The sequence below is a fragment of the Xylocopa sonorina genome, chromosome 1, assembly GCF_050948175.1.
Source record: "Xylocopa sonorina isolate GNS202 chromosome 1, iyXylSono1_principal, whole genome shotgun sequence".
NCBI lineage: Eukaryota > Metazoa > Arthropoda > Insecta > Hymenoptera > Apidae > Xylocopa > Xylocopa sonorina.
Genome location: NC_135193.1, coordinates 14,347,806 through 14,374,587, shown reverse-complemented (window position 1 = coordinate 14,374,587; position 26,782 = coordinate 14,347,806). Strand labels below are relative to the sequence as shown.

General features: G+C 41.3%; 1 protein-coding gene across 1 annotated transcript; it reads right to left on the bottom strand.

The window, feature by feature from the left end:
• Positions 1–2,746: 2,746 nt before the first annotated feature.
• LOC143432573 (uncharacterized) lies at positions 2,747–26,782 on the bottom strand. Its single transcript, XM_076909274.1, has 5 exons — positions 26,716–26,782; positions 8,838–8,942; positions 8,581–8,697; positions 6,690–6,886; positions 2,747–3,896 (listed from the first exon to the last, which is right to left on the bottom strand). The coding sequence occupies exons 3-5, from the start codon at positions 8,648–8,650 to the stop codon at positions 3,027–3,029; spliced, it is 1,137 nt and encodes a 378-aa protein (XP_076765389.1). The 5' UTR covers positions 8,651–8,697; positions 8,838–8,942; positions 26,716–26,782; the 3' UTR covers positions 2,747–3,026.

The window sequence follows — 26,782 nt, the reverse complement described above, 5'->3', positions numbered from 1 at the left end:
AAGGAAATTAATGTTGCGAAACGTAAGCATAATGCGAAATTTGGATTTGAATGCGAAATTGTAATACAATATTCCTTTGTCTGCGATTGTAGGTCAATAGTTCCTTGCGAGACCGTTGCACTCAAATGCCGATTGTCCTAAGAATAAACTGGTCAACTATACATGCTGGGGCATTGCTCTTCTGGGTACTACAAGTTAACACGAGGTATAACCCATTTGTTTCATAGTTTTTAGTATATAATATCCAGAAATTTATGCTTCGATTCAAATATTTAAATTAACCTGCTGGATATATTCGCAAGCGGATGTTACATAGACACAAATAACTCTTTTCAAAAATCTTTTTAAAACGCTTCCCATATTTTTAATATAAGAATCGTATTACCTTGTGCGGTTATCAAAAGTTTCCTGAAAATAACTCCAACCCACCCCGTTTCTAACTCTTTTCCTTCAGATACGGTTTTCTAGTAATGGAAATTTAAACTTTCATATTTTCTATTCAAATCTTCATCGCACTGTTAGCAGTACGCTTCTGGTGTTCGCCAGAGAAAGATGAACACGAAAGAAATGCTGGGCCCGCTGGGAATATCGTTAATCGTACGTACACGGAGGTGTATAAATTTCTAATTTATAAAGAACAGACACAATTATTCGCAGCAACATCCATTAACATGAAGTCACAATGTAGATGGGATGAATAAACAGCTGTATAACGCTGATAGTGTGCACGAGTTATAACTACATTATCCGCATCTCTCGTTATTAGTATGTTGCGTTTAAGTGCACTATTACGGTTTCCAATTGGTGCTTGACGATGCTGATGTCTCTTCTTATGGAGCATAAAACGCTCAGTTGACATGCATATTACAATGGTTTCCATGTGCGACATTTAATGTATTCCTGCGCGAGACGACCGTGATAGATAGACGCGTTGCAATCAAATTGCAAATAACTCATACGAGAAACAGTGGAATAGCTCGAACTCTCGTTCCCTCTCTGAGATTCTTTCAACGTGAATATTTCTTATAGTCGTTTTTGACAGAACGTCTCTCTGTGGTAGTTGTTTATATACGTATATGTCGCTAAATATATGTTTCATCTATGGTCATTTATATATTGCAATTCCTGAAAAAATAGTTCGCATCTTTCTTTATAAGTAACCTGCACAATTTTCTTACGACGTTACTACGCTTACTTTTTCTTCAACCCTTTCGGTAGTTTCGTTAACGAACGTTCGTGTTCCAACGGTAAAATGGCAAATTTTCTCGTGCCACGTGATATATAAGAGGTAGTTCAATTTGAAATTGTTTCAAGTTTGATTTCAAGCGAGCACCCTAAAATAATTTCATTTACGTGCGACGTATCGCGGTCCGAAAGAGTTAAACGCCATATCGATAAAATACGTTTCCAATTATAGGACCATTCTTCGTTGAATCGGACGCATTGAAACGATGTTTGTACAAAGTTTGGTTCTTTCGAGTTTTTATTAGTCCCACTTGGTTAGCGCATTTGCATTTGCTAACTGTATATCTACTCGAGTGTAATTAAGTGTGAAATGTTACCTTAATTTCAATTCTCTTTCTTTTCGCACCCCTTGTGACAACCTCGTGACATTTTTTCAGATCATTCACAAAAAACGTTTCGACTTTGATTTCCGGCGTTAATCAGACTTTAGTCATCTGCAGAGCACGATGAAGTAATCAAGGAACAATTCTCGTTTCACACGGAAAGTGTTTTTGAGCGAGTGAAACCAACCCTCAAAATCCCCGCGTCTGTTTCTCTTTCATTCGAGATACAGAGCGAAGCTTGACCGTCTGATTCAATTTAGAATACGTCTATAGGAAACTAATATTTTGAATCCTTATCTACATTTCTGTGTCACATATAAACTAGCTTAACAATATATCTCATTACCCACCTACATTAAATAGTAATAAAATAAGAATTTGATCTTGCAAGTGGGTTAATTCATTCGATATTATCGTTTCTAAACATTTAATCTCGTAAGAAATATAAGGAAGAGTTTATTTGTGCTTTCTCCTTGTCAACAGTTTTATTTAACCGCCATTTATTCCCGATGCTTCCGTAAGAGAGCGTACGGAAGCTACAAATCAATGTTTAAAAAATTCCTAAAGTGAAACTGTAATTTCTTCGAAAAGTATGTTTTGCTCACATTTTATCCCGTCAAATATTTCAAGTTAAAAATATTTAAAGTGCTTCTTAATATCTTCGCACCTCTTCGCGCCACATTATTTATCCACGAGACATTCGAGGTCTCGCGGGAGTTGACGACCTTCTTTTATTTTCTCTCGCAATTCATGCGTTTACAACAAAAGTAAACGGTACGTGCAGCATCGAAGGACCTTTTTCACCAAGCAAACGTCCGTTCCATGCTATTCTCGTGCCATTGAAAGATGGTGCATGGGATTACCCTTTCTACAAACCGAACGCTCGACCTATCCTCCACAACACTCCTCTTTCTCTGGTCGTATTCCCCACCTGGCTTTGTACAACGATGCTTGCCGATCAGTCGACATGTGCCATTCTCCCACGTACACTTGAGATTTCTAACGTCATCGCGCATAAAGAAATCGTCCGTAGCCGTAAGTACATTGATCTCTGTGCACTGAATAGCATAGCATAGCTTGTAAGCACCTGTGTCGATTAGAAGGAACGCCATTTCTTAGAAGAGACACCTTACAAGGCGAGTTAGATATCAGACGCGTTCACGGTACTCTTTGCTCGTTCAAGCAACGTGTATAGTTTATCTCTAAATATGGTAGTCTTTATAATTGACACAGTGGCAACTGACTCGTTCCAGATCCAGTTGTACAGATTTAAAACCTAAACGCACCATCTTCGCAACGACATTTCATACCGACCTTTAAAGGACAGAACATATAAAGCTGGTAAAAATTTAAAAGTATTCAATTATTATTTCTCTTACATTATTTAAAAGAACGCATCCCTTGATAATTATCTTCCCGGCGATCAGTGGCAATTACCGTTGTTCCCTTTTGGTCGCGTTAAACGCAAGTAGCTTTATACCCAAGTACGACGTCGGAAGTCTTGCTGCAACACGGTTGGTCTTGATATGAGGCGTTCTGTTGCACCTTAGGCGTGCATTTAGCGAATATCTCTTGCGTGTCGTGCTCAGTCTCCTCGATCAAACCGCTCTCCCTTTCGATCTTCTCCATATTGCTCACGCTCGAACGCCGTTCGACTCGAGCACCCTTCGTCTCCTCGTGCTTCTCCAAGAAATTGCACATGCTAACCCGTCTCTCCCTCGAGAAGGACTTAGCAGTGGTTAAGTTAGGCCTAGCCAGGACTTCCGTCCTGTCGAAGTGGTACGCGCTGCCTATGCGATCTCTCTGCAGTGGCCTGGCCAACACGTCCATCCTGTCGAATTGGCAGATGCTTCCGCCGCGGTCTCGCTGCAATGGCCGCGCCAGAACGTCCGTTCTGTCGAACTGGCAGATGCTCATCCCGCGATCTCTCTGCCACGATCTTGGGGACGCGTCGTACTGAGAAACGCTCATCCCTCGATCGCGAAACGGAGGCTTGGCTGGCTCCACCCTGTCCAGTTGGCAGATACTGGTCCTCTGTTCGCGTTGCAACAGCCTCGTGGACTCGCTGACTGGCTTCAAGCCCCTCTGCGCCTCCTGGTCGACGCCAGAGGTGTCCAAGGTGCTGTTCTCCGACAGCACCAGAAATTGTAGATCGAACGCGCTTTTGGTACGTCGCGGCGTACCTTGGCCACCCGGAAGCAACGACGCGCTGGAGCCAATGAACACGCTGTTTTGCCTCGGACGCATCTGACCCGGAGGGTAGTTTAATTCGTGCCCCGCTGGATAGTCCCCGCAGAGTATATTGCATTTCGAGTACGTGCGCCGGTTCTGCGAACAAACGAACCAGTGATTTGCGAATCAGTATCGGTCGCGACTGAACCGCGAGAATTTTGAAACGATTAAACGGGTCCGCCCAACTGTGAATCCGGCGAATTTGAAGTTACGATTGTTTGTAAAGCGGTTGTATCATTTATTGTGGAGAATTCTATTGCTTTTCTATTCGCATTGAACTCGAAGTTCGATTTCTTCGTTTATCAAATGAATTTTTCTGTAACGTCGAGTAACTGCGACGAAAGATGAAGCAAAAACTGGTGATAAACGTCTAGCATCAACCACGGCATCGTTTGGACGTGCAATTCAACTGAAACGAGGATGTACGCTACATAACTCATTGGATGGCATTTACCCATACGTGTAATGTACCATGCAAGCTCCAGGGAACACGAATAGGGCGTGAGCGGTATTGAACGAACCTTCCGTCTACGCTAGATTTCGATGAGTTACAATGCATAATTCCCCGAGGATTTCTTTTGTCTCGATAAAGTATATTTCAATTCCGTTTCGTGAGACTGCGATTTTTACGAGTAACCTTCGTTCCGTTCGAATCCGTTTGATCAAAATGAAACAAAACACGGGAGCATAAAATTTGGAGATGTTACTCGCTCGAATGCGAGTTAATCAGCTTCATTGTGCGTTAAAAATTCATCACGAACAATTTCACGCGTTGGATGAAGTAAGTCCCTTTGTAACATTGATCCTGGAGTAATGCAGAATGAACATTCCTATCGTGCGCGGTTGTGCTATATCCTGCAGCACGTCGAGGTCGTGGATCATCAGAAGCTTATATTTCCATTCATCATATCACTACGTGCTATCGATGCTAAATTATCTGCTCACTGTGCATCGTAACCAAGAGCATTGTAATGCGTAGATTAGAAATAAGTAGAAACGTGCTAGCAGGGTGAGAATTGTTCCTCCTCATTCAGGTTGATGTACACCCTTGTTGGTGTAGGATATCCTGTGTGTAGCAGTTACAGTTTAACGATGTTTTTATGTTAAAATTTCTGGGTGTCGACCATTGGAGATGCGACCATTGGATGATTATATTGTTATCGTTTTTTTTTCTTTAAATCACGAAGAAACGACGGGTATTTCGAGCGACGAAGCGAACCTATCGGAATATCTTTCCATTGGGTTTACGATTGGTGGAAGGACAAGGCAACAAAATTTATTGCACCTATTGTTCAGCTCGTTTGTGGAGAATGTCGGACATCAAGCGTTCGTTGTGTTTCAAATTCGCGCGAATCAAGGCTTCAACGTGGAAAATACGTGTTTCGATTCACACAGAATAGTTCATAACGTTGAAAGTGAAAACTTGTTATTTTTTCATATCGACAAATGCATTTGTTGCGCGATAAGAAAGTACGAAAGTGGTGTTATTGAAGTAGAAGGCTACGTTAGTGTCTCGTTACATAGAAGTTATCACTCGTTCGCAATTATTACCAATTTAATATGTTTTTCCATACTTATGAAAATGGTATTATTGAAATGGAAGGTAACGTTGGTATCTCGTTACATAAAAATTATCACTCGTTCGCAATTATTACCAATTTAATATTTGTTTCCATACTTATGAATTATGAATTGTGAATATGCATGAGTGCTGATTTTTCCAGTGGAACGGTTTTCGATAAAGTACATCGTTAAATTGTAGCTGCTATACAAACGACACTCTATGTTTAATTCATGACAATTCCAGTAAGATATGTTTATCGCGGTAGCGTGTCTCCCCTTATCAAAATTCGAAACAAAGATACCTGTTTGTATCTAAATATTCATATATCCCTGTAATTAGTTTAATGGTGTTTCAATTTTTACTATTTCTGATATATATGACCGTGTAAATAATATTACTGTTATACAATAGTACGTGGTCTCATGTTTGGATATATACGGGTGTCTAGATTCTAATGTAGCGCCATAAGTCAAATCCGCTCATAAATCAATAACGTCCAGATAACCAGATGATCAATTGTTACCTCGAACCGACATTAATCACTATTGCCGTTGATAACGTTCAAATAGAGCCTGCCGCTACTTTAAGCAACGATGAATCGCGGAAAATTGAAAAATACTCCAGCGTCTTCGTCGTATTTTACTTTCGCGCGAAGTCTCGTAAAAGTGGCGCAATTGCGCGTTATTTAAATGTCATTTAAAGTAAGTCACGTCGAGTCGAGAGTCATTTGCGAAGCACGAAGGAAGGATGTGCCGATGCGATTGAATCACGGAAAACAGCTACACCAGATGAAAGACATGTGTCGAAGAAAGAAAATCCGATTGCGCGATCGTAGGTCTCCACCCCTCCGATGTGTGGCGTCGATGAAAACCGTACTATCCGGATTTCCGGAACCGCCAATTCTACGGTTCCCCTGTCCGAGGTTGCATTGGAAAAGGTTTCTAACCTACCCCGAGTCTCTGATTGGAGATCGCAAGGTCACGAAGATCTGACCCCGTATATAATTCCTCGGCAGGTTACCGATTGAACCAGGAGAATCCTCTCCTCTCTGACATCGAATCGAATGAGACAATTTTCATCCCTCGTACACCCTCTGATTTCTCTTAACATTCTCACCCAATTTTCTAAACTTGTTCTATCGAGGACAGAGAGCCAAAAATTTCTAAAAAAGGCTCTCTAAGAGAATGAATTTCGTAAAAGTCAACTGCACGATGCAACAGATTACAGACAGGGTCGAGCTTAATCGTTAAGCGACGCGTATCAGTGTTGTATCTGTTCAGAGGGATGATTTCGAGTTAAAGAGTGAGATTATCAACGTTTATTACCTGAACCGGATTCTGTTCGATAGTGGTGCAACTTTGTCTGTGTTGTTGCTGGAATTTCGGTTGATATGGCTCCAACATTCTGATCTTCCCCCATCGGTTGAAGAATAACGCGATTGCAGCGGCCCAAAGGAGGAGGACCAAGATGACTATCAAAGCCTCTTCGGCTCTGACGATAACTGGACCTGGTCCCGGAATGCCTGTTAGAACATTGCCTGTTACCATTTCAAGATTACCAGCTTTGGTACCATTTCGTCAAATTAAGCTGAAAATCAAATAGTGAAATTACCAAGAGACATATGACAAATAACACTTCAGAGGATGAAAATACTAAAGTGCAATAACTCGAGTTTGCCTTAATGTCAATAAAACACGATCGTAGTGCATATAGAAGCGTTTCACGCGTATATTAATCTAAGAAATTTGGGTTAAACGAGTACTAGTGCTCTTGAAGGCTCGCTTAAATGCGAAATACGAACGTAAAATAATACCACGCTTTCATTGCGACCCATGCCACTTTAAACATAAATGTAGGTTCTAGAAAGCGCCTCACGTATTATTTAACCACCCGTTAACATAGTCATGTATTATTAACGCAACACGTGAACCATAATTCCTCGTGTCCCGATGCGTATAACTATTGATCTTAATCAAAGATATTTCATTAAATATAGAACGTACGACTATTAATAATTAATGATGCAATTGTGACATTAGAAAATATCCAAAGGATATGTTTCAATGTTAAAGTGTCCTTAACAGCTCCACGTATAAATACGCATAAGTGGCAGAGCGTCCGGAAAGGAGAAGCAGATCGTATGGGTCAGACGCTGTACGCAATGCAAAAACTCGCCCCTGTAGTTAGTATGCAAGCCAATCTCCTATTCCACCGGGGGTAGCCTAATTTGATAACCGGAAATGGCTGCTGCTTCGCTCCATTCATTAACTTTACTGCCCCCCTATCCCCCACTTTATTCATTAGCATCCTGACTATCAAAGCGATCGAACCGTAATGAGTTTACAAATATTACAGTTTCGTTACGGGACCGTTGTTAACCCAGAGGCGAACCCGGAATAAGCGACGAGCTCCGTTAAATGGAAACAAACTGCTTATTAATGTAATTGTGCTGTTAAAGAGGTCAAACGCATAACGAAACGCGTGCTGGGAATTCCTTAAATCCGAGGGAAAAAAGAAGTTTGCATTAAAGTATTTAATTAGAGTAGAGTAAAATCAGTCTATATCGTAAACTTCGTATAATCGAGAGGAAGGAGTTAAGGAAAGAAATTGCTGAACCGAGATCCAACCTCGATCCTTTGTGTCTGGTGCGATAATTACTTTAAGTAATTGAGGAGAGTATCCGAGCTGTGTTCAGGAACTCCTCTTCGCGAGACGTTCGGAACAAACTGTCGGAAAAATTCTGAGCCACGCAAACGTTGGCCGCGACGAAACGACTGATAAACTGAATTTCACTCGTCCACGTTCAATTGCACGATTTTGTTTTCACCGACGAGCGAATTTAACGGCACTTACTTCGATCAACTTTTAACAGGGGCGATTATATATCGCTGGAACGACGTTTCAATTAGTAAGTAATTAAAACGGCCGCGCGACTTTCTGCACAATGCGCGTCAAATTGCGCGTGGAAATGCAAATTGAAACACGTCCGCTTAATTAAATGGCGCCCGCTCGGCGAGGCACGAAAAAGTCGATCAAGGCCCGATGAAGCACAAAGGTTTCGGTTGTCTCCTTCGATCATCCCGATACCGGATGGACTTGGAACGTCGCGCAGGGGGGTGGATCAGATCCGTGCGGGGCGCGCTCGTAATTTTTCAGATTAGGAAGCAACGAGAGGGTCGCCAGTCTCTCGTCGGCTCCACGAGATTTTCAACTCACCATCTGGATAGGTCGAATTGATTTCGCCGACGGCGTCCAATTCGGATGGCATCGATCCAACGAGGATCATGTCGTCCGGAGCTTCCTCCAGCTCTAGCTCGATTTTCGTCACGTGCCCTGGGCAAACAAAAAGAGAAACACGCGTAATTGTCGACGATGTAAATGGGTTCCGCGCAGCGATAGTATCGGGAGGGGAATTTTTCTCAATTTCTCAACTTTAAATTACCCTCTATGTTAACAGCTGTTAATGCACTTACCGCTGCGATTGACACCCTCCTGTTTGCTCGGTGATATCGCGACATGATGCCTTCTAGATCGATTTCTTCCCTCCACTCTGACAAACAAGGAACTGTTCCGCTGTTCTGAAACCGAGAGAAAAAGGAGCTCTGAAAAAAGATGCTCGCTTCCGTATTAACACGTAAAAGGATGCTGTTAGATTGTAAGGAAAGGAAGAAATTAAAGATGAAAAAGTAAAATAACAAACTGTTTTAGAACCGTGTTGTACCAGGGGTTGGTATAACGTATAAAAAGAACAGAGTACAATTTCATAAAGTAAATATGTACGCAAACTTGTCACTGTCAGACACAAATAGACGCGCAACACGCGCAGCGTACTAAAGCGTAGAGCGTTGGAAAAGATGACGCTTGTCACCGCCAAAAATTCCGCATTTTTAAAGCGTCATACTTTTCATAAATTATTCAGCGCAACTACAGTTGTTTACGATTGATATACAGGGTGGGACGTTGCAAAAAAGAAAGGGGGGTGAACGTTACGTCGTACACCTCTTGAAGGCACTTTCCCTATAACTTTTCGCTGCTGTGGGGATTGTATTGCGCATCAGAGTTGGGACAGTCCACTTAACCATGAAAAAGAAAACGTCTAGGGAATCCCACGGTCTCGTATTTCCAGAACGAGGGCCCGGTTGCTACTAAAAGCTTGATAGACAGTGGATAAAGAGCGGGAAATTTGCGCGGAAAGGAGATGAAGCGAAGATAATTACATCAAGACATCGTCAGCCGCCTTTATCTTCCTAACGTCCTCCTTTATTCTTCTCTGAAATGAGAAAGTCTTCCTGCGACTAAGTCTTTTTTCCCTGTCAGGGTATAGGACAATCTAGAGAATTAAATTTTTGAACACCGAAGGACTAGCAGAACTTTGTTTAAACTCAAACAGGACAAGTACAAGTTTCACTGCTAGATATTATAAAACGTTATTGGCAAATATCGCGGAGGTTAATTAATCCTGAGCGAATCCGAGACGAACTTATTTCCGTCGAGTTATATCGAACAGTTAAGAAACTGTGGATGCTGTCGCGATGTACCACCCTGTGTATTCGCTTGAAACGCTAGGGGGATGCTGGAAGATTTTTCCCCTTATGTAAACATCGACTCTAGTGTATGCACCAAATGGCGCGTCTGTTTTTTATCTCTACATTTCCTGAGAATGTAGGAATAGCAATTCTCATGGGAATTAGGTTAGTTTTGCGTCGACGTGTTGTCCATATGCATTTTTATTTCCATCCAGGTTCTCGAATACCTCGCTGGTGGATACCTCGAACGCGTTGTTGATAATCGAACCAACATACGTACCTAATTTTCGAATCTCAGACTACCAAGATTTGAATCTAATTAAACTTACTCCATAGAAAGTTCGTTTCTTTCCAGATGGCACCTTTTAGTGCACCGATGCTCTTTTCAAGAATCGTTCTAGTAACAGATTCGTTATAGAAAACCAATCCATTTATCCGAGACCTTGACACTCTCTTGTTACTTCGCTAGCGACTTCGAAATTGAAACCAATTATTAAAGTGAAGATGTATACGTACTACGAACTTTCTTCGATTAATTAGATTCAATCAGTTTAAGGAGCCCTGCTCACTGTTCAAAAACGCGTGCATCTTCGTGCGTGAAACGTTCGAATAAGTGCATTTCCAATTTGGATGTTAAAAGCACGGGTGTATAAAAATATAGTACAGGGAATATAACGACTAGATTACAGTCAATTGTCGAGGGACAGTATCGCTGACAAAAGAACGCCGTTACAGCGGGAGGTTGAATTGCTGGAGCCGCTACTCTCAGCAAATTCATACTCCGCACAAATGAAATTTCATGGATACCAATCTTAGTATTATTACGTTTAGGATATACGTATATACATACGTAGAAATTACACGAGCAGCTAGAAAAACCAAAACGTATGGAATTATTCGAACGATTTTATTTTAATACGCTCGTAAACTTTGATATCCATTCGCCGGAGATTTACAGAGATAGCCCCGTAGTAATTTTTTTTTATGTTACAAAATATTAGACATGAACGTGTCACAGAACATTTCCTAAGCGGATTTTTCCAGCATAAATTTCCATGCGAATACCTTCTTAGCTTTGTGCAATCTTACTCAGCGCCTGTTATCTCAGTTAACGTTATCAGGTCAACACAAGAATGAAAATGGCGAAGGCAGTGTAATCTCGACGAGATTGTTTCAACGGGATGCTTTAAGGCATCAAATGCGAGACGAAACTCCGGAACTATAGTTCCACGCTCGCGTATACATTTATACGTATAATTATCGTGTCGTATTTCGTTATACGCTTAATCATTCCGCCAAACAAATTTGCCAGCATTAGGGCTAAAATGAAACAGCGTATTCGAAAGTGGCATCCCTCCTCATGGACTGTTAGACTTTACAAGGTCCGATTTTATAGCGCAATAAAAGAAGATTGAGCTTTCAGAGTTGCGGATACGTCGCAAGACGCGTTACGTGTTGGATTTTTCTCACGATTGCTCGCGTAAGAAAATGCAACGGTAAAACGATCGACGAGACATTTCTCTCTCGCTTCGTTGTTCAGTCGAACGTTTCGCAATTTTACAGATAGTCAGCGAATTATTACTTCGATCGTTAGCAATCGTCCGGACTGAAATCGGATTTGAAAGTTAATTAAACTCTTTGCTTGGAGTGTTATTTTGAATCCACTTGAACTTTAAATGCTTCTTAAGAAGCAGATGGCGCGTTAATGGTAGAGGTATTTCAGGTCCAATATCGATCTCCAAGAAGGCCTGCCGAAAGTTAGCGAGAGAAATAGTCGTAGAAGATAGATGATGAGAAAAAGAAAAATAGAAATCGTACAGAGACAAGGATTTCTTATGCATTTTAAACGTGTTTATCCGTTCGTACGTAAGTGATAGTCCTTTTAAACATCGGAAGCGCACTGTACATTATTGTTATTATTGTGGATGCTTCATGAAAATTCCAAATTTCATGAAATTCCCTCGAGAGACGGTGGTTTACTGATACTATGTACAGGGAACCTTGCTTAATTCGCAAGTATTCAGGAGTAAGCTTCCGTAGTTCAGTAAACTTGCTGGAACCATCAATATCGCGTAGGTCTGGAACTACCCTTTGACGCAAACAAATAAAAAATTCAGATGCTAATTCGCATACCGTATAATTTAATTATTGGCAGAACTCTCTGTATACACAGTAATAAATAAATTGCGTTTGAAAATTATTTGAGAGTATATTAGCAAAAAAGAAAAATGAAGGATCATCAATTAATTCTACAAACCAGATAAAGTCAGACATTGTGACTTTGATTTGACGAATTGTGAAAGTTGTAAGTGCTGCCACCAATAAATTAATATAACGAGTTATTAATGACACCCTAACGTGCAGAGGGCCGTGTCTGGAAAAGAAGTTCTTACTTTCGGTGACAAGGTCGAAGTGGGGACCGTCACTCTCACAGATGAGAGTAGATTTATTTCGGATGGTCCCCACGAACACCCTCCTCAGTACTTACTTTCACGATACTCCGAAAGAATATATCTCATAGCAGAGAAAGTCTTGACGAGAAAAACGAATATTCGAACGCTCATCCGGCGTTGTTGGATCGTAAAGTTAATATTTATTAATCAAGCTGGTGCGTGTAAACAGTTTACGGTGTTTAGCAAAAATTGTCGACTCAAAGTTAGACGTTTACTGCACTTGCTACATCGATTACACGTTAGTATCTGTAGGAACGTAGTAGGCAGGTTGCAAACATAAATCATAGCCGCGTACCCACGTGTGTATACGTTCTGAGAATAATGCAAGCAGTTCTCTACTTAAACTCAACTCGACTTCATAATTCCGACGGAAACGAAATCTCGACAGCTAAACAAACGCGGGTAATCGAAAACTTGAGCTGGTTTGTTACACAGTTGCTGCTACTAATGTAGACTTCGTTCGAAACTTCGGAGCTTGTTTCTCGCAGGTGAACGTAACGGGCAATCGTCTGATAAAATTAGAGCAGATTGCAGCAGGGTGCGAATTATTTTAACGCGTTCGCGGTTCTTCTTCAAGCATCGAGGAAACAAAGAGGCGGGAAATGCATGAGACACGATCCCATTACTTTCAGTTCTGTCCGTCTAAGCGTTCGTTCAATCTCCGTATTTCTCTGTCTCCTAGATCCGACGCTACTAAAAGTCCGCTCCAGATTTCAAAATAAATTGCTTCAATGGGTTGATTCACAGTAAAGGCAAGTAGCCGTGCAACTTAAAGCGGTTTCACACCGATGCTTTACAGACGGCCACTTGGTTACACGCAAATCGCATCGCTGACATATCTCGTTTCACTTTGCGAGCGTTGTACGATACTTCAGTAGTGTTAGTTCAAGTTCGTTAGTTCGATCTTATTAATTGAAACGACAGGGATGAATTTGATTCGTTAATTTTCCTAAATTATTATGGAACTCGATCTTACAAGCAAATCTAGGGACTCTAGCTCGAAACGCGTCAGCTGATTGACCGTAGAGATACCAAAATGGCGTCTGAAACCAACCGATATCTAGATTCTGGATATAGGATTTAGACAGCGTTTATTATGGGTTAATAAAATCGATTTCTTTTATGACAAGGGAAATTTATGGCACCATCTTAGAAAGGTACGCAGCTTTACTTTCAAGATTTATAGGCGTGCTATATAGGCTTCACTTATTTCCGATTCTGCAGAACTCCAAACGCGGAAGCGCAAAACATCGCCGCAGTGAATGTACCTCTATCTGTTCATATTTTTGTAAATGAAACTCGGATAACGTATTCGCATGACTGGGGGTTGTAAAACTTATCCTTTTTTACGGTAATGGATCGCGTTTTAAAAAGTTCGCTCGAACAGTTCGTCCTCGTGAGAAGGGAAAAACGTTATTCTCTCGCTTCGAGGAAAGGCGCCAGACAGGAAGCTGTTGCCCGAAGCGATTCCGTCGAACAGAAAACGTTTTGACGAAGCAATCCGTGTCAACATAGAAAAACTTCTCGAGATATATCATGCGGCGAGCGAGGAAACTATATTGAACTGAAAAAATGTCAAAATCGCCGGTGTCATATTTCTTCGTGTACACAATTACAAAGAAAGGGACGATAATTTATTAAGTTGATCTGTTTCTCAATGTAGCAGACGTATCCTACATTTTTCCATTTTCTGTACATGAAAATATGGGATTCGTTTATCAAATGGATAGAAGAATGCATAGATTTTTTCGATATTTCCGTATTTACCGTAGAGACAAAATATTTTTGAAATGCACATAAAATCAGTCGCGTGGAATTTTGACGTTTCATGCGTAACGAATTCTGTACCTCGTTTAACATTTTATCTCGCTATCTATTTCTGCAGGACAGTTTCTAGCCATTAAAAAAAAAAATGGTATTCGTGGATTAATTTGAGCTGCGTGTCCCTTTCGATTTAACAAATTGATATTATCTGAATCTAGATGAGTATATTAATAAATAAACGCTTCGATTTAATCTCCGGTTGATATGTAATTTTTATTCCCACGTAGAATATTCCAGAGAAAAAAATTAATCTACAGTACGATGTTGCAAGGATGATTTGAAAAGTTTTCGAACAATCATTAACTTTTTCAAAATTTGAGTATAACTTTCGAACTGATTGCGTACTTTCCTCGCCCCTGAAAGGGTTGGTACTCGATGCAGAAAGTAGCTACAAAATGACAACGAGCCTGCTTTATCGATAGATCTCTTCTACTGTCAGCATCGAGAAGTAGCTATCGCCGCACAGAATAGAATCGATAGCAGGGAGACTTCTGTAAACGAATTTTGGCGTACAGGAGCTTACAAAAATCGAGTAACCTTACTTCAAACCGTCCCATATCATCTTTCTTATTCATAAATATTCCGTATTCAATATTTCTATTTTATGCGATATAAGATATCCATTGCGATTGCCTTAATATTGCAATTAAACGAAGAATGATCATTCCACTCTCGTAGAAGATGGTCTATCGTTTTTTAAATAAAAAATAATGAGAATAAATAATTAGCAGGAACAACGACGCAGACAGAAAATGATATTACACAAATTGCGTAAATGAAGTTTTCCAAGTTGTTATCTATTGCTACCTGCACCCAGTAACATGCCACTTTAGAAGTTTATACTCTGTATAATCCCCCAAGATGACAGAAACTATCAACTGGAGGCATATAAACGATGTCAACTAACAATGTTACGGAAGTTTACTTTCGAAAATTACTCTTCGCTACTGCAAGCGACAACAGTAGGTAACATTTATTAAAGTAAAATGCTTACATCAACAAGTTTCTAGAGACAGTTCCATTTTCAGATTGCAAATTTCAAATCCGTAGATCTACCGTGTTCTTAAGTAACATTTTCTGTACTGAAAAAACTGAACAATACAAGGAGCGTTTTGCCACCCCTGAAAAAATGTTAACGTTTGGCTTCGAAGACCGAAATAAGATAAAATTCTAAGATGAGAGAATTGCCATTTCGAGAGAAATCACCTCGGAAACGTATGCGTACACTAATGGCAGAAGCCCATGAAACAATACGACGCGTGACGAAATCCTATACGGCTGCACTCGGACATGAGGGATGCACTGGTTTATGGGCTCTTTCCATTAAGTGCACGGCAGTACCAAGGATTTCTCCGGCCATTTTTCCTCTCGAAAACTCCAAATCTGACCGTAACCGCCAAAACATCTGGGATCCAAATGAGGGCGTGCAACGAATGAACTTGAATTAAATCATTATACACACGCGGTGGTAAATATACTTTGACGCAAGACCTTTGGGCACAAACAGAGAGAACGTAATTTCGTTTAGCTTATCAAGGAGCCTTTGTTCAGGCACAATGCACGGACTTGTAATTTCGTGTCGTAGCAAGCTTTGTATTTCTTTGCCGCCGGCGGACAAAGTGTTCCAATCGGAGACACATCCACAAGCTAGTGTTGCCGATAAGCTACGCGAAATCACGATTAATCAAATTAAACGAAATGAAATTTATTTATTTATCATTTCTATAAAGGAGCGATACAAAAAACGCGGAGAAATTCCTTAATTTATTGCGTTATGATATTGTGTCGTCGGGGGTGTCCGCAAAAAGCAACCCTACTTTGACGAGTTCGCCAGATGGCCCCCAGGCGAAACGTCTGTCCATTACTTTTTCTTTGCCGAACCCACGCGAGAGTCGGAACGTGTCACATGCCTTCCCTGCTTATCGCCACTTCTTCTCCAGAAATGCCTTCTTCTCCCGTGTAATATACGACGCATAATCGGCAGGCTAGACGCTGGATATCATCCCCTTCGCGTAACGCACCGACCTGACGATCTGGATCGTGGAACCACGTAACGGAATCGCAGGAATTTTCGTACCTTGTGCTCTGCTAACCGTTGAAACGTAAAGGGTTTCAGAAGTGTGTACGTACTACTAAATACATATAAGAAGAGCCTGGAGGCATTCTTGCTCGAGACGTTGGTTGTATCAACAAATTTCAGGCATTTTCCGTGAGGATAATTAGTTGTACAATGGAATACACGTAGAATATTTAGAGAAATTCAATCTTTGTTTATTTTTGATATTGCCTTCTAATAAACGTACGATAGGTCTCGTTGAAATCTTGTCGATAAAGTGCAGCACTGTGCTGCAGGCAAGTCGTACATATATTTCAGGCGAGGTGCAAACACGAGGAGGACTTTAACGTAGCTGCTTACAATCTTGGTGTAAACTGCCATTCAGACTGTTTAACGTCACACCTTCTACCTTACACTCTAGCTAATTGCGCTTCAAATTTTACACCCCCCGGCGAGGCAACTCCAAGTAACTAATTATACTGGGAATTTCACCCGTTCGCGATTTTGCTGAAAGTTATACGCGAACGATCTGGTTAATATCAATGGATAAACGCGCGAAACATTCGAAATATAATTCAGTCATATGGTAAAATGAGACTCTGTCGACGCGGTCAATTTTAAATCTCTGAAATTTATTTTAACCAGTATGTAAATGACGCTTTTAATTTTGTCGCTGCGCTCTACTTGCGCCGCGTGAATTTCCGTACCGGTGAAAAGTGATTAGAACTTCCGGATGAGAACGTTTTCATATCTTTGTTTTTATCCCCTGGATAGCCAGAACGTGTCCCCAAAGTTTCGCGACCCATTTTGCAATCTCTACCTAGCATTCTGGATGGCGTATCAGAGTTTCGTTAAATCGAACTTCGTTCAAGTTTTTGCGCAACCTGATAACACGAATTGTGTTTCTTACCATCCCTCGACGTCCCATTAGCGTTTTGAATTAACAACCGGAGACCCTTTGAGAAACAAGACCAATTCCTCGCGTACCTAAGCCAGAAAAGGTCGAAACTATGTTCGATCGCGCGGAATCATATCGAATCACGCCATGTAAACAATAGAACGCAGTATTTATTATTTTAAAGCATTGGTGGCTCATCGATTGGCAATTGAGCGCCGTCTACCTTTCACATGCACGAGCGCGAATAAAAATGCTTCCACGAAGGCAACGTTGGATCGCGAAGTTCTCGCGTGAATAGGCTAGAAATTCCATCGATGTGTCCCTTTTGCACTTTTCGAAACGAGAATTCATCCAAGTTAATTTATCAGGCTCCGATCGAATATTTGGCTACTCGATTTTTGGATCACTCAAACGTTCGTCCTTGGTGAACTCGCAAAATGGAGGAAGGCATCGTTCGTTGCAACAAGCATCCTCCAATGATCAGTTCAAATATTCCCTGTGATTCGACTTTCCCTTTGATAGACTCGTGTTTCGTTTTGTCGCGAGCGCCAAATTACAATACATGTATTCAGTAACGCGCGAACAACAGAGGGAAACGCATGAATGGCAAAGGGAATGAGGAAGAGACATCGCGAGGCAGACGCTCGTTGAAAAAAGATCGATTTCTCGTGCCTCGGATAGAAATTGTCTACCAAATAGAAAGTCGTTCGTCCGGCGAATATGAAATTTCGCTGTTGTTTACAGACATTTCTCTCGCGACTCACTTTTGACGGCGCGGGGGCCTCCGTTACAACGGCACGAGAAGGGCCACTCTGCAGAAACTTCGTTCATAAAATCAGGCTTAGCGAGTTTCAGGAATTGTAGTTCAAGTGCGCGGAACGAATCGTTGGGAACTTGCGTGACCGTCTTAACTTCAGGACGAGAGAGGAACCTTTTCTGCGTCGTTCGGTCAGTCGCAGTAACATAATTTTCGTTCCTCTGCTCGAAAGATAAATACTTTAACGAGAGTGTCACGATCAAATTTAATTCGTTCAGATCAAACGAGGCAATTTCGTCGATACGTTTCGTCGCGTGCGAACGTGACACGCGTTTCTTTCGTGCAAATGATTAACACTCGAAGCGTTTCCAGGCGAGCTTCTTCGTTATTCTTACCTCGATGCAAGGAGAGTCGCGAGTTTGGAATTTACAAAGAACTGAATAGAAACTACGGGAACAGTGGCAGAGCATTCGAAACTAAAAAAGCTTCCTGCAGGACCTGCAGGAAGCTCTGTATTGTTGCCAAACAATTGCGCAGTGAACCTAACGGTATCGTCGCATTTCTTTCGTGCAGTTTCTAGGTGACACAGCTTCGAGGGAATTAGCCGTAACGGATAATAAATCGATCGACTGTCTATTTATTAGTCGTACTTAATGGATAGTTTGAAAGGGTTGACGAGCACGTAGTACGCGAACTTGAAATTAAATACGAAGCCGATATTCAGGTCAGTTAATTTGATTGATTAAGATCAGCCGCAGTCGGGGGCCACTTAAAACTTCCATTCTAAATTTAAATGCTCTCGGATGCCTGACAAGTTCAGATCGAAACGTGATCAATTATCGCTAACGTCGATCGATAAGTTTGTTAGCTTATTAAATGAATGAAAAACGGAAGAAGGTTTCCGGTGGAAACTCGGCAGATGGTTATATTTGACGAATAGTAGATGTTTGCGCGAATATGGTTGCATAAATCGATCGCACGGAAAGCGTAGCAACGTATCCGTTAGACGTGCCCTTTTTTTTTGTTTTCCATCAAGAAGAATGTGACGCCGCATCTGCATTAGTGTCCGCATGCTGGAACTGATCCGTGCTTTTAACTTTTACAACAAACAAAAAGTTTGGCACGGAAACGCAGAGGCGTCCCATGCTTGGCAATCAACTAACTGCAAGAGAATAGGGAACGAGCACCGTATTCCATAACAGGTTTAAGAATTCAATTTATGAGATGTAATGGTCGTCCCGACAAATTGCTTAATTGGACGCGGTTTTCGCTTGGCGGCCATTTTGGTGCTCCCTGCGTCGAAAAATAAAACGAACATCACCCGCTTCTGTCCTCCCCTCTGCAACCAACCAGACTTTCGTATTTCGTAAAAGATATCGCAACAAATCTATCTTTACACGCGGATAGCGATTTCTACTTCGTCGCGCGACAAAGTGACCATTCTAAGAGCTGCGAAAATAATGTTCACCATTTGCCCGGCTAATCTCTAGCCTTAGAATTATTTTGAACGAGATGAATGGTATCCTGGCTCTTTTTCAAGTCCAGCAGACCATTTATATCACTTCATTCGACAATAGCGTCGCATAATAGGGGCCATCGATTATTCTTGATTCGCCTATTTTCCGCTCGGATCATTGATTCATCAGTGTTTGCAAACAGAGAGGGGATTCTCTATTCGCGTCCATTCGCGTTCCCTTTGTACAATTTTACGTCGCGAATGAAAAAGTCGAACGAATCGCACTGCGAAGGGTGCAAACGAACGAAGAGCGAAGGAGGAGCCGTCTGCATAGTTTGCGAACGATTAACAACCTTCTGGAGTATCCAATGGAAACAGATAAGCGGAATATACACGTATGCAAGTTTTAGTACCTGATCGATCAAGGGCTTATGGATTAATTGGATACTTAATCAGAGAAGTTACGCGTTAGATTCGTTGTTCGACGCCCTGCGATAAAGTATCATGCCACATTCATTTTCCCCCGAGCGTTGTCATTAACCAACAGATTTAGAAGTCCCTTTTGTGTTCGCGCGACGAGTGAGCGCGTGTATCGGCGCCATGTGTCTTCGTATATTCAGGAATTGGAAAAGTGTCCAAACTCGACAAATGGGTCCCAATCAAACTGCAAATACCGAATTGCATTCGACGAATGGACGTTTGTACCTAAAAGAAACGCGGATAAATTCCAAAGGACACTGCCAGTCGACATAAGAACCGAGTGCTGTGCAACGAGTCGCATAAAAGAGACAATGAGCTGTTTCCGATTGGACGTCATCGTTTCGTATTCAAGATCTGAATATCTCATTCAAATTTCAACTCTCACATGCTGTTAACAATCGCTCCAATTATCTTTTAGTTAGAGTATAGTACTTGAAATTAACTGTGCGGAGGTTCTATCAGTTTTGGTAAGCCAGAAAAGTAATTAACGAATAATCGATAATTAATGCCCACGAAATATGCAAATTACAACGCGAAGAGACTTCCCTCCGAAACGGGAGGGTAATTTTGGGCATGTATTCATGCCCAAAGCATACCCATCAATCCTTTCTCCCACGTGGGCTATAAGAAGACTCGCGCTAATATTACTATTTTGGAAGCGGCTTACAAAACTTTCCGTGTTACCAAACTGCGCCGTACACAAATGCGTACCGCATATTTTGAATGTTCCAATTCGTTATTTAATGTCTAAATACGCGAAGCATGGAAAGGGTAACATTGAACGCCACGGAAGGGTGTAAGTATCTTTCGAATCCCTCGATACTATCCACTTTCACGAGAGTACACATGTACGAATAACATTTACGACGATGTCTCCCTCGAATAGTGGCGAGTAATCAGCTTCATTATCTTATTTGTCCTCGCACGCTCGTAATGGTACTCCAGTTAATCCTAGAATTGGAGGCTGTTGACCCAGCCCATTGATCGAAGTCGATTACCTATTATTAATAACACGTTCGATCGAAACACCGGTGACGTCGATAATTGACGTTCAATTAGTTAATCGAGTGCATGTAGGTTAATTGACCAAATCTATTATTTTATATATATATATATCATAGTATATCTATTCCGTGTTTCATTTTAAAATGAAATGCGAGAACGTGGAGAACGATTCCAATGAAAACCGCAATGTTTCATCTGGAAGTTGCACAGGAAATGGTATCGTAGCCGGGATTTAGAGGCGAAACACGGTTTCTTCATTTTTTTCGCAGTGCGTACAATCCGCAACGCATGGCTTGTACAACGCGGAACGTATCTCACGACTTGTACAGAAGGCTCGTCCATTGTATGCCGTGTACTCGACGGAACCCAGCTACGACCTTACAGTTCATCGCGGACGTGTCATGTGCTTTGATGCTTCATCAAAAACCCGGCAACCCATAAAACGCCGCGAATCGCAATATTTTCTTCATTTCCTTATGTCGCGGCGTTGTATATGGTGCATCGTCAAACATAAAAGCACACGCGTTGCGTGACAAGCTTGTATTATGAAATCCCCTCGGAGGCACGTACACACCGTGGTGTATTAAATCACCTGTACCCGTCTACCGCACAGACTTGTACAAATTTTCGCTAAATTTCAGGCTCGCCCGTGACTCTGATTCCAAAAATTTCATTACTCGCGATTCGTCAGCCGCGCACTAATTTTCTTCGAATTTTTTTCCCCGAGGAAAGTGAAATACTTGCGATTTTCCAAAGAGATTAGAAATTGATAATGCGCATTTTTATGCCAGCAAATATTTTTACGCGTTAACTCACATAAATCGCCTGCTCGATAGCAAAGTCATAAGTTAAAGCCATAATTTCGTGTGTCTCTGACAAGCGTGATCGAACGTTCTTTTTACGTTCTCCGCCTTTATTATATCGTACACGCTTTATGTTTTTTCTTCAAAATTCACCCACGCCTCGCGTATCGCCGAAGGATCACGATGGAAATTTTTTTTCCGATTTGTTTAACAAAATTTTCTATAAAGATAAATTGTACGGAATGAACGGAAACGTGGAAAGATCGAACGCGGGAGTGAAATTCCAAACTGGATACAACCCGGATGACATTAACAGTATAACCCTCGACGATCGATTAAAAGTAAATTTTTATAACGAATATTTCGATTAACCGGATACACGCGATCCACTCTGGGAAGTACCGAACTGAAAGACTAACTAGGGAAACCATTATTGATAGCGTAACAAGAGAAGATGGCAAGAGAATGATGAACAACTATAACGTGCCTGATAATGTTCATTGACGATATATGCCCGCAAAATCTAGTATGGCACTTTTCATACGAGAAAGTGGACTCTATCGGCACTCGACGGGTATTAGCTTGCATATTATTAAATGAAATTTGATTTGTTACGCGAGTTCAATTGATATTCCATAATTGTCATTTGTATTTTATTCGCTGGTTAAAATATTGTCGCGTGTGATTATCAAGTACAGTGTTCGATGGGTACGTGAACCAATTGCTGGTAAATGAATCGTATTTTTAACTTTTTTAATACTTAAAAAAAAACGAACCCTACGGTAGTTTCTATGTTCTGGATATCAGCAGGAACATAATTTCGAAACTATAATTAACTCCTGAAGGTTCTACATTCGCTGGAACTTTTTTTATCACCCCTTATTCCGTTTTATCTTCTCACTTTTTAATTATAAAAGTTAAATAACACCGATACGTTCACGTATAAATATTTTACACGAATATCAGCTCCTTTTATACCGTAGATTTAGAGAACCTAATATTTCATACTCTTTTGATGCGCAAAATATATTCCATGTTTACGGGTCATTTTTCAGATATATTCGTTACCATATTTGGACGCGTTGTTACTTCGACGCGATCAAATATCCAAACGAAATTAATCGAGATACGTCTCATTAGTAGCGGAGAGAAACGGCGAAGAAAATGATTGTTGCGCGGCACCATTTTTCACGGAGACAAATTTAAAGAGCGCAACGCTTAAGTACGGTAGCGATCGAACGGTTCAATCAATTCTTTCAAGCTTATCGGAAATCTGCTTTACAATAGCATGTACACCATAAATCGCGACTGCACTTTCGTGCCTGTCACGTGTGTTAGTCAGGTATGGAATATTGATTTACGTTCTGACGATAAAGGGAGACTATTGTTTAGCGGCACTGCAAGTTCAAAACGATAAAAAGAGGAGTCCATACGTGTATATATGTATATATATTTTAAAGGTAGCGAACACCATCCATCTATCTATACGTCGTTCCCACGCAGTGTTCTGTAAATGATATACATTTACGTTCCACAGAACCTGGACCATTGGAAACAGATACACCGGAAATCGTGGCACGAACTTCCTGCCCCAAGGATCGATGATCCCTCGTGCAAAAATAGATCGGAAGTGTAGAATGGCAACTCTGAATGCGAGGCTCTACTTTCGAGGCAATCAGCAGAGGTGGAGGATCAGCAGCTGTCAGTAGAGACAGAACGTTAGAGACGGACAGTAGATGCAGAGGACCGGACGTATCCGGTAGAAATGGAGAGTTGGTAGCGGCTGTTCGTGCGATCATAAATCATTGCGATACGTCTGCAAGCTGAGGTGATCGTACTTTTTCCCTTTCAACTTGCGAAATAATTTGTATCTGTTTAAATTCGCTGCTTAGACGAACAATTTCAGCTTTCTATTCGTAAATTTTGTTTCCTGCATTGCGCTGAGCGCAGATGGAATTACCTTACTTCTGGATTGTATTTAAACTTCTATCGTGGCGTTATGTTATTTGCCTATACGGAAACAAAGTTTTTAAATAAGCGAACGTATAATTCCGTTATTTTACTTGGGAACATTTCGATATTTAAGTTTCGTTACGCGTTATCTGTGTAAACCGCCCAGCGGATTATTTGGAATTAACTTTACCCGTTGTTAGCGCCCGCGTGTTTAACTTTATCTTTGTTAACCACGCTCTCGTTCTTTCAACAACCGCGGACAGCGGTATCGTAACCGGCTCACCTTTTGTCAAACGCAAACAGCGTATGCGTGCGCGATACAAATTCCGAGGGCAGGTCGGAATTTATCGAAGCCAAAGGTAATTCGATCCGCTAATTCCGCGAGGCACAAAAGCGATCCATTAAACGCTGATCACGTAATCAAATACTTGAAAATCCGTTTAATCCTTGAGCCATTGTACCCGTTCGTTTGCGAGTAAACGGAAGTGGTTACAAAATGTAAACGGATTTTACTAATATCTGACGTCGCTGCCGCTTCTCGTCTACGGTACTTCGAATTCATTTAGACGTCTCATTAAAAAAATATATATACTTGTTAGCTTGTCCCAGAGCGAAAGCTAGTCAATTCTGGTTTATGGCAATCAATAATGGCGGACGGATTACGCTGAACGCGGCGTCCATGAAGCTGTTAATCACTATTAAAAGTGAACGCCGCGAGCGAGATATAAAATGGTACTAAGCCCACTTTCGCGTGTCGTCTGTTCCGCTAAGTATTTCTTCGTCTGAACAATAATCTCCGCGTTTTAAATTCGAACGGAAGACAGAGGGATGAAACCGGAGGTCTAAAGCTTCGCGTTCAATTCCCACAAAAATGATTCCGTTCCCTCGCGCTCGGTCTTTTCATATTTCATACTTTTTATCCGGCAACGGTCTTTTTTCCTTTATCACTTCGTCACGTTAATGTCCCCTTCGTCGAAGCGGCACGCGTTCCAGCAAGATTCTCGTCTGAGCATCATAAAAATCCCCCCTTAAGCGAGGCGTTTCGGGAGATCACGATCAACCGAAAGTAAAATCCCCTGCCAAGGCAAATAAGCAGGTTTACAAGAACAAACCAGATATAGAACGGTTCCTTACGCGTCGTTCTCTACTTCTAACGTGAATTCGTGTCGTACGCGAACTTCGATCGGAAGCCAGAAATGCTTTCGACGTTGGACACGTCAAACCTCGATTGATATCGGGTTTATCGCGAGAAAAATATTTTCTTTGGCAACCCTTCTTCGCGATTCTTCTCCAGCGGACGAAAAAGCTAACGAGATCAATTACAGCCCGATATCCGAACGTTCTACCATCGAATCCGCCCAATATCCGAACATTGCGTCTCCCAGCAACGTACCGTGCGTGCACGCAGCTTAAAACGGAATTTTGCAGTTCATTTTGGTTGTACGGAACGATTAATTCAACGGGATTGAAAACAGGCACCCTTCGAACAGCGTTGAGAGCGTTCAATCGAATTGCAATTTGCAACAATTATACGGAGTGTAATTTCAAGCTCGTCGAATGAACGCGTCTCGTTGTTCGACGAAAGTGAACGGTATAATTTCGGGTGTACTGTACAATGTATATTTTCCTCTGTTCGATCGAAGTTAATTTTGATCACACATGCTCGCTCACGTTGAAAAGTTTATGTAACTCATCTGATGGTAAGACGTGTATATATAGCACGCATGAATATTTAATCGAATTGCCAATTTTCTTCGCCTCGATTTAAATCGATGAATTTCTGAATAAAAAAGTTGGATTATTCCGCTGTTCGAAGTTCGAAAGACTAGGTGCTTTTATAGTACGCTGATGTAGCTAGTAGAAATGAATAATAATTAAATATAATCCTATTCGTATAAATATTTATATCCACTGCTCTCTCGTCGTGTCAATATTCAACGAGAGAATTTAACTCTAGTTATTTTGGCAGATTCCACCGATTTTGACGTACTCGTTCATTACACTTACGTTATAGTTTCCGCTGTATAAAGCGCTTTCCTCCCAACACGGTTAAATAAACACTCTAATGGAAGTGTTTTAAGAGGAGAAACCTTAAACGTACGTATCTCTCTCGTATGCTGAAATAATATGGTTTTCAGTGCACCGTCGAGAATTTTTTTCCCTTAAAATAACGAGGACTATTATAATTCGCGTCGATTTCCAGTCCTTTCCGTACTAAAGCAGCAAAAGTTAATTCTAACATTTTATCATGAAAATACAAATTTCCACAGTGTTACGGTTTATCAATTTTCCATTAACTCTTGATGGAAATTTACGCAATGACACTTTTAAGAAACGAACATAATATCGTGTTTCTACTGTAAATTGGAAGCTTTGCTTCGTTCGTGCACGCGTGTTAAGACAAAAGCTCCTAGAAAGGCTTCCATGTCTTTCGTCATTCGTCTAATCGTTCGACAGAAATCACACTGAGAGTTTCACGTTCCTGTTCGAAACCACTATCGGCAAATTACTATTACGAGTGATCGTCAACCCTTGAAGAATTACTATTACCAATGAATGATGTTTAGAAACAAGCCACTGCATCGGAACGTTTAATCATTCGTGACAAATCCACGTATTAGCGTAACATCGAAAGTTCGAAATGAAATTTCGTTAATGAAATCAATCTGGATCGTAACTCGAGCTGCAAAATCTTGCTCGCGGATGGCACACGTGACGTAAGAGGGCAGGATTTAAAAATAATGAACACCGATGCGCAACTAAAATAATCCGTTGAATTTGCACGCGAGAGAAAGAGCAAGAAAGAGAGAGAAAGAGGCTGAAATATTGAAATCATCCCTTACTTTAGCCAGTGGCCGCGAACTTTTTCGACGAAACTTTCGTCGCAGCTTCTTCCCTTAGCGAGAGGAATCAACCACCGTCACTCGGTTTCGTGAAGCATTAGGCGAAAAAAAAATCGCGAACGGAAGAGAGAAAAAGGAGAACAGGAAGGCCGTACCGAGGTCGCGGAAGTTCTCCACGTGACTGATGGAACTACGTGCACCCCGTCGACGGGCAAGCCAAACAGAACGACGGTGGTCAACGCGCAAGTCCTATCCTCTCCAATAGGATAAGTGCTATACTCGCTGTCTGAAACTTACCAAAACACTTTCTTCGACCTTTCCTCGGCTCCTCGATTCGATTTCAACCCGGTTACGAAAATAGTGG